The 8,423-nt window shown below is 42.7% G+C and overlaps 1 protein-coding gene across 3 annotated transcripts in view; it reads right to left on the bottom strand.

Annotated features, from left to right (window-relative positions):
• Positions 1-1,122: 1,122 nt before the first annotated feature.
• Positions 1,123-8,423, bottom strand: part of col17a1b (collagen, type XVII, alpha 1b) — a 24,607-nt gene continuing 17,306 nt past the window's right edge. For all 3 annotated transcript variants that reach the window (XM_031839435.1, XM_031839449.1, XM_031839441.1), the window contains 26 exons: positions 8,391-8,417; positions 8,246-8,281; positions 8,098-8,133; positions 7,924-8,004; positions 7,788-7,823; positions 7,627-7,704; positions 7,121-7,192; positions 6,942-6,992; positions 6,747-6,806; positions 6,596-6,655; positions 6,482-6,508; positions 6,305-6,364; positions 6,105-6,191; positions 5,959-5,997; positions 5,711-5,827; positions 5,502-5,621; positions 5,272-5,382; positions 4,983-5,117; positions 4,766-4,876; positions 4,460-4,639; positions 3,619-3,768; positions 3,304-3,531; positions 2,585-2,749; positions 2,387-2,467; positions 2,204-2,287; positions 1,123-2,118 (listed from right to left, as the gene is read on the bottom strand). In XM_031839435.1, coding sequence (XP_031695295.1) covers positions 2,069-2,118; positions 2,204-2,287; positions 2,387-2,467; positions 2,585-2,749; positions 3,304-3,531; positions 3,619-3,768; positions 4,460-4,639; positions 4,766-4,876; positions 4,983-5,117; positions 5,272-5,382; positions 5,502-5,621; positions 5,711-5,827; positions 5,959-5,997; positions 6,105-6,191; positions 6,305-6,364; positions 6,482-6,508; positions 6,596-6,655; positions 6,747-6,806; positions 6,942-6,992; positions 7,121-7,192; positions 7,627-7,704; positions 7,788-7,823; positions 7,924-8,004; positions 8,098-8,133; positions 8,246-8,281; positions 8,391-8,417 — 2,282 coding nt within the window. In that variant the 3' untranslated portion in view covers positions 1,123-2,068. The remainder of the gene's footprint in view (positions 2,119-2,203; positions 2,288-2,386; positions 2,468-2,584; positions 2,750-3,303; positions 3,532-3,618; positions 3,769-4,459; positions 4,640-4,765; positions 4,877-4,982; positions 5,118-5,271; positions 5,383-5,501; positions 5,622-5,710; positions 5,828-5,958; positions 5,998-6,104; positions 6,192-6,304; positions 6,365-6,481; positions 6,509-6,595; positions 6,656-6,746; positions 6,807-6,941; positions 6,993-7,120; positions 7,193-7,626; positions 7,705-7,787; positions 7,824-7,923; positions 8,005-8,097; positions 8,134-8,245; positions 8,282-8,390; positions 8,418-8,423) is intronic.

Consider the following 8,423-nt stretch of genomic DNA (forward strand, 5'->3'; position numbering starts at 1 on the left):
CCCTGAATGTCCTGCACTTAAATAACTGGTTATCATTTCCACCCACAATCACAAGATGCTGGGAGATTAAACTGACTGAGATCTCGTGTTGCTGCATGTAAGGGAGAGCTGGTTTCGAGAGGGACCGAGTAGTTCGGAGACTGTGTTGTTATGGCTGAGTCAGAAACAGCAACGCGTTGGGATCATAAGGCTGTGAGTTCACATTTAAAGGAATGTACCGTGTTGTAAATGATGCGCTGAGTGAATTGTTACGTGTGTACCTACATATGGTGTTTAATCAGATACTGTGCTTGCCATGAGGGTCTTACAATTTCATTTCAGTGCTTATTCCCACATAGTTAGACACGGAGCTGACCTGTTACTTCCTGGAGAATGATGGAATACATAATATATGAAAACTAAAAGGAATGTAAAGCTGTTTATTTGCACACATGAGCTGAAGAATAAATATGCAGTAGTAAAGCTGTCAATGTATTTTGACAGTGAGTCACCTTTGTCTCACACAAGCAACTCCAAATTGACAGAATTGTCTCTTTTTTGTTACCTTTACTTATAATTTTACTCTTTTTCAAATGTGCCCTTTAGTATTTTATGGTCTAGTTTTCTAAACATGTATTCCTGAAATATCGATGCTGTAGTTGCTCTCGCTCTGGAGACCAGTGTTGTGTGAAAGGTAAAGCGCTTCAACGTGTGAGACGACATTGTTCGCTGTATTTTTGGGTGCAAAAGTATTGATGGTTCACAAAAAGATTTCGAGACACCCGATTTGTTTATTTTGTCGCTGCATATCATCACTGCATGTTATAGTTTCTGTATGCTGACATTGACGAGTGTTTTGTCATGAATGCTGGGTTTTTATTGGGGTTATTTGGAGATTGTCTTGTGAATTACACCAAATGCCCCGTAGATTTCAAATATATTTTTTATTTTGCTTAAGTTACAGCATTTCGATAAGTTGTCATTCTACCACATTGAACATTCTTTTGATGTCGGATCAAATGTATTTAAAGTGTCTTTATAAATTGACTTTTCTTTAGTTGTAAATAAAATATTGACCGTTTGGCCTTTTTTTTTTTTTTTAAATGTCTGGAAACACCTCGAGTGAAGATCAAGACTCCAAAGTCCAAAAATAGATTTATTTTTTGTGTCTTTAAAATATATTGATCAGATGTCAATAAGTTCACTACGTAAAACATGATCTGGGAACATTTTATAATTTAATCTTTTCAACACTTAATGGTATAAAGAAAATATATCAATTTCAGTGCGCTCTCATACAAAAATATACAATCCAATCAGTCATTTCTTAGTGATTATCCGTCTTTCATCCATGCGAACAATGTTATTTATTTATTTTACCAACAAACCTTTCAAGTAAATCCTCAGTCCTCACTACAGCAACATTTACGGTAACCAAAGTCCCCCCCCCCTGCTGCACAAATGACCCTCACTCTGACCGGTAATGATGCATTCCTTTATATAGTAGGGTGAATATATAGGGTGAATGTCTAACTTACAGGCTGGAGGTTGACTGGAGGTTGACTAGATTTATGTGGATAATCTGCCAATATTTAAGTATTTTATGAACCATTGAAGGGTTATCTTGACGCAACATTTAACACTTGTATAATCCTCAATACAATATAATCCTCAAAAGACAACGAATAGAAAAAAAACTAAACGTACACCAGTTAACTCAAGTTACACGAGCAGCGGGAAAAGATGCAGAGTGCCATTCAAATACTACTCAGCTACTAATTGCTTAAAAATAGATAGCAAAAAAAAAAAAACTTTGATTGCAAGCTAACTTAGAAAAGTAATTATACACCCACAAAAAGAATCAAGTCTGTGTGACAAAGACACTGACCAGCAGCTACATCCATGCCTCTACTTAAGCAGCTTTAAAGAGACTTATTGCATTTTTGGCCACTTTTATTTTCTCAAATTCTCCTGTGATTTTCTACAGCTGGCAACAATAAAAATGCTTTTTGACTACTTGCATTGCTACAGTTCAACACCTAAAAAATACAATGACTAAAAATAAATCTGACTCGGTCCAGTAGTACGTTTAGCCACGACTGGCGTGACGGCGATGGCGACGACCAACAACTTTATCTCCTACAGCGGATGAAAAGAGACGCTGTTACTTGTTTGAAACACTGGACGTTTTTTATGTGATTTAACAACATTTGACGTAAGTTACCTGCATCCCTCTTCTGCACTCTGTGTGGAATCTGGACAGTGTAGGACCCTGGTACTCCCGGTATACCTGGGCGACCAGGATCACCTGCAAGCATAGGGAAATCTCAGACTTTTCTCAATCACTTCACTGAAAAACACTACTCTGGAAAATACGCTGAGTTTCATTGGCTCTGTTTGAATATACCCTTTCCTCCTGCGGGTCCTGGGTACCCCTGGTCACCCTTTGGTCCAGGGCCTCCTGGGGGGCCGGGAATGGTGCCATACGCTGCGCGAGAGCAGAAGCACAGATTCAGTTGAGATGAAGCAACATTTTCCAACTCCACTCACACGAGTCTGGTTTTCTATTGCTGTGAGGTTGAACTCTAAACGCTTGTGTCCTCACCTCTGAAGAACTCCATGAGGTCAGCTGTGACGTTGCCATAGGCTCCGATGACGCGGCTCTGACCAGAAGGTCCGACAGGGCCCGGTGGACCAGGGGGGCCTTGAATCGCTCTCACACTCGCCATCCAGGGACCCTGAACCAGATACTCCTGCAGCAGGCCTTGACCTAGAGGAGGGCAGATATATCAAAGCACTGAAGTGACACTCATCATCATCATAGAGGAGGAAGACGTACTCTGATCCTTCACGTAAGTCAGAAGTCTGACACTCGGGGCAAATTCAGACTAAATTGAGAGCTTTGGGCAACAATTTCAGCTCCGTTTTTAGCTGATATTTGTTAAATTTGGTTATATTAGCACCATTCAAAGTATGCCAAATTAGCTATGAGCAGTTCCTCCTGTTTGCACTCAACCCAAAGATGTACAGATCAATATCACTGGGTTTCTCTGATACTAAATAACACTTAAAAAATGTAACTCAGTAGCAAGTGTTTTTAAGTATTTATGGACGTTTATTGGTGACATCTGAGATACTGATATCCTCAGAAAGGGCATCATCCCCAAAGCATTATGGGAACTGTGGTTGGAGCATATTTAGAGTAGTTAGAATACAGTAGAGCATATCAACTAGATCTTAGTAAAGTAAGACAAATTCAAGTTACAGAAGTACAAGCCTTGCACTATAAATGAAGGGTGATGGGGGTGTTTAGGTTCGACTCACTCTTGATGTAGTCTGAAACTTTTATGGCGACGCTGGAGTAATCCAGTGTCTGACTGAGTTTGCTGGTGTCGGTCTCTCTGCGCTCAGAGCCGTATCGAGAGTCACCCTGACTGTAGCTCTGGCTCTGCCCGTAGCTCTGGATGTGACCCGGCTCTCCACGATCTCCCTTCTGACCCATCGGTCCTGGAGGCCCCGGAGGGCCACTGATGGCACGACGAACACCGTCACCTGAAAGATAAGAGTTCATTGGTGATATCCGCACTCATCTGTGCTCACATGTCTTTAGTCTGTTTGTGTGGGACGTTAGGAGCTTACTGGACAGATACTGTTGAATTTCAGTGCGGATAGTCTCCCGAGGGAAGTTTCCATTGTAGGAAATTGATCCACTGTAACTGCCTGGTGGACCCTGTAGTCCCTGAGGACCTTGAGGACCAGGAGGGCCGGGAACACCTCTGAAACCAGAACCTGAGAAAGATTCAAGTCGACGTTATTGTCAGTCTAATACGTACAAGTGCACAGGAAGATGAGGAAACCTCTTTGATTGTAGACGACAAAATCAGGAGTGGACAACAAAAAAACGTCACGCAACCACAAAAAATGAAATGCAGGGCTGTTGTACTGTATTACATTAAAGAGGAACTTCTGCTGTCCTCCAGTGGTTTACCTCCTCACGCTTGCTGCAGTGATGTCGAGGTGAACTCCAGGGTGTGTCAGTACACCGTGACATCACTGTTGGGTGAGGTTAAAGGTGCAACAGAGCACACTTCTTGTATGATTATATTTAAAAATTGATATTCAACATTTGTACCCGCAGAGGTTAAGATGAATGAGTGTAGATTGTTTGTAATATTATATTCTTTATTTGTGATTGTTGATGTTTCTCTTGGAATTTCCATAACTAAGAGCATTGATATTTAGAGAACAGTATTTTTTAAAGAGGAGGACGAATGTAATGTTTTGTATATATGGTATCTATTGTGATATATTGGTAGCAATGAATTGTATATAGGGACAGCGGACATAGTCTAAAGCAAAGGTTTTTATTGTTGTACGATTTAACTTTAGCATTAAATGACCTTGCTATGTGACTCTAAGCCTCAAGATTTCAGCCTGACTTTATACAAGACATGAAGTTCATTCACTGGGTCAGACTCACCCTGCAGGTAACGCTGAATATCCTCCATACTGTAGCCACGACCTCCCGACGTATACACACTGGCAGTGGAGACTCCTGACGGCCCCTGAGGACCAGGAGGGCCAGGTAGCCCCGGGACACCGGCGGGACCGGGAGGACCGCCTTGTACAGCAGAGTTAATCCAAGAGCGGAAGTCTGAATCTAAGTAGATGAAGACACGATAAGTTTAAAAGTATACGTTTTGTTTTTAAGATAGATGATGAGTGAGTAACTTTTCACGACTCAACAACAAGATGGTGTCTGTCAATGGAAAGCACGATGACTTACTTCTCACCAGTGCAGAATAGTCAATGGTAGCGGTAGTGAAGCCAGAGCCCCCTGCACTAGAAGGCCCAACAGGACCGGGTGGTCCGGGCGGACCTCTAGCAATCCCTCTGTCTGGAAACGACAACAAGAGCAATTTGACTGACTGACTGACTAATAGATTAAGTACAGGTATCACTTCCGGGGTTATTGTTTTTCTGTTAGTGCCACCTGTGCTTACCATTCATGATTTTGAAGATGTATGCGGCTATCTCCTCAACACTGTAACTCCTTGAAATTCCTCCTGATATGCCTGGTGGTCCCTGTGGACCTTGTGGCCCTGGTGGTCCTGACAAATATCTCCTCACATCTTCTCCTAGACGGATCACAGCAGAGAGACATCGTTTAGCTTTTAGTTTTACTTTAGTTTAAACTTTTCTGTCACCACAGTGTTTACAGAGACAGTAGAGTGCTGTGGGGAGAATCTATGGATGTGATTCCACTTGGCTCAGACTATGTATTGTACTTACTCTGAAGCATGATGATGAGACCGCTGACTGTCAGGGACCCAGAGCCAGAGCCAGGTGGACCAGGTGGTCCTGGAGGACCCTGAACACCAATACTGAGGCCTAAGCCAGAACCTGAAATTGCAGAACACAGTTATTGGTGACCGCCAATCTGCTATTATTATACCCCATACGTAAACATTCCTCCAACTCTCATTCAGTAACATACACCTTGGGGAGAAACGCAGACTTACGTTGCATATATGCAATGATACGAGTGTAGATGTCATCGATGGAGCCTGAGAAGGTTCCAGGGATTCCTGGAGCCCCAGGTGGACCTGGAGGTCCGGGGTTACTGGACTGTCTGCTTCTACCTGCATAGAACAAATAAAACCTGTTCATACTCTGTTCTGTCCCCCTGACAGCCTGTGAGCGTGAGACCTTGCTTCAGAAGAACTCTTACTTAGATAGTCATTGATGTATTGACGCATCTCACTGGAAGAAGCGAAGGAGCCCGGCAGGCCTGCGGGGCCAGGAGGACCTGCAGGGCCAGGAGGACCTGCGGTGACTGAGACAGAGCCTGAGGGAAAAAATGAGATCGTAAAACCTCTGAAGGAAATCTAAACATTTAAAGCAACTGGGAACTCTTCATGCTTTTACAAGATAAAAACACTTGACTTTGTGTATTATTGTGATCATGATCTTCTCTACCTCTTGAAGAGCCAGAATAACCAGGAGCTCCAGTGTCCCCTTAGAAATAACAAAAGCATTTTTTGTCATGTGACGCACACAGTGTTCCCTCTGAAACACAGACAATAAAATATTGACAGCATTCACAAGTTTCGATGTGCTGGTACCTTTAACTCCTTGTGGTCCAGGACGTCCAGGAAGTCCCGGTTGACCTGCTGGTCCAGGGATCGCGTTTCCTCCCCCGTAAGTCGACACTGTAAGGAAGAAATAAACATACCGTATATCACACGTGTGCATAAGGCCTTTGTAGTGTGGCTCTCATATGTATTTCTAATGTGACTTTGTATGGCCTGTGTTTGATGTTGACCTCTCTCAGAGCTGCCTGGTCTTCCAGGGGTACCGGGCACTCCTGGCTGGCCTGGTTCACCTGAGACACACACATGATGCCACTGTTATTTTTGTGAAGTTATTTACTTTTATTTAAGTGAAACGAAAGAGAGTGATTTGTTAAAGAGATACACCCTAAATAAAGTGAGATAATTACCTTGGTATCCTCTGGGTCCAGGAGAACCTGAAATAACGACGGAGATGTTATAATAAAGTATTACTAAAACTAAACGAGGGTACGTTTCTTTAAATTAAGTATGAGGCTGATCACCTGTTGATCCTGATGATCCAGGTGGTCCTGGTGGTCCGGGTTGTCCACTATATGAAGTTCCTGTAAGAAGAGCAGTGTTGAGAATCTTTCCTGTCAATGCTGATTACGAGTCAAACCAACGTTAAGCACAAGTTCAGATTCATCATCGTACCAGAGCTGGATCCAAAGCCTGAGTCTCCCCTGTCTCCTTTAGGTCCCGGTCTTCCATAACCTTAAAAAAAGATGAAGTTTAATGAAGTTTGATATAAATAATGGATGGGATTCACATAATACCAAAACACCGTATGATCCACCGGCCTCAGGGTCCATATTTGAAACTGTGGATTTAATGAGCTTAAATACTTGCCTGGAGGACCTTCAGGCCCAGGAGGTCCAGGGGGTCCTTGTCTTGAATCTCCTAATGGAAACATGATTAAAACAGTCAGTAACACAATTTGAAGAACATTACAAGAACGCTGTGGTAATTCAGCAATCATTAAAGATGTCGCCTTTGACAATGCTGCAACAAAGGTGTGTTGTATTTACCTGGACGTCCAGGTAGACCCGGTGGGCCGGGTGGGCCAGGTTGTCCTGAACCTCCATTGGCACTGTATTGCCCTAAAGCAGAAATATACTTTGAAGTAATGAACAGTATTCTTGTGTGTAGAGAGGGACAAACATGTAGAAAATGACATTAAAGGAACCCTATGTAACTTCTGCTCTACAGCGCCCACTGTGGCCACAGGTTACAACTACAGGACAATAATAAATGCTAACATGTAGTAACAGCAGCACAAGTAGGGATGTGTACAGTCAATAAACTGACTTTGTACTTTTCTTTATTTGCTAGCATTAGCTACTATGAGCTGCACCGCTGTAAGCTACTGGTCAGACCAGCAAGGCTGTAGCATCACAACAACTGAGTGGAGCAAAGTGGATTTTATTTCTTATGAATTCAACGCTTCATTTGTACGATGAAGATTGTGTGACATAGTTGACGCTTTTATTGTATTGTTTTATTAAAGAAAGCCATCCACAAAAAGAGTACTCACTTGAGCTCGAGCTTAGACTGTCAGATGTTCTCACGGTTATTCCTTGTTCTCCCGTATATCCTCTGTCACCTTTAGCACCTGTGAAAACAAACAATGCAGATTTCATGAGACTCTGCTTTGCCACATATCTGATCTAAAAGACATAATCTGCAGTGACCTACCAGGTTGGCCAGGCAAACCAGCAGGGCCAATGGGACCTGAGGAGGTAAATCACGAAGTATAAGTATGTTACTACTAAGATATGCAGAATGCCAAGGACACCATTATGGCTAATTTCCCAGCTGTTAAGGGTCAGACCTGATAATCCTGGAAGACCCGCAGGACCGGGAGGGCCGGCATGCCCAGGTGGTCCTGGGATGCCGACAGATGTGGAGCCAGCTGGGAAATAAATAAAAGTCAGTTAGATATCCTCAAACTATAATCTAATCAATAATATGTTAAAATATCATTTTTTTTATCACAATCTGTTACCTGCATTGATGATTCTTCCTGGTTCACCCGTTTCACCTAAAACAGACGAGAAACATGGAACATCAGATTCACAGATTAATAGCACACGTGGTATTTTAGACAGCATGCACTTTCTGCAGCAGAAAGCTGAAGTTAACAGTAGATGTACCTTTAGAGCCGGGTCTTCCTGGATTCCCTGGTATCCCTAAAAGCAAGACACAAGTACATTTTTAGTGTTGAGAGCATCACAATCATAGTGCCCCACAACCAATAAGAAATCTTCGATTTGTGATGAATAGATAGTAGAGTCGTACCTGGTGGTCCTTGAAGCCCAGGGGTTCCTAAAG

This window comes from Anarrhichthys ocellatus, unplaced genomic scaffold (assembly GCF_004355925.1).
Source record: "Anarrhichthys ocellatus isolate YVR2014 unplaced genomic scaffold, GSC_Weel_1.0 scaffold3, whole genome shotgun sequence".
NCBI lineage: Eukaryota > Metazoa > Chordata > Actinopteri > Perciformes > Anarhichadidae > Anarrhichthys > Anarrhichthys ocellatus.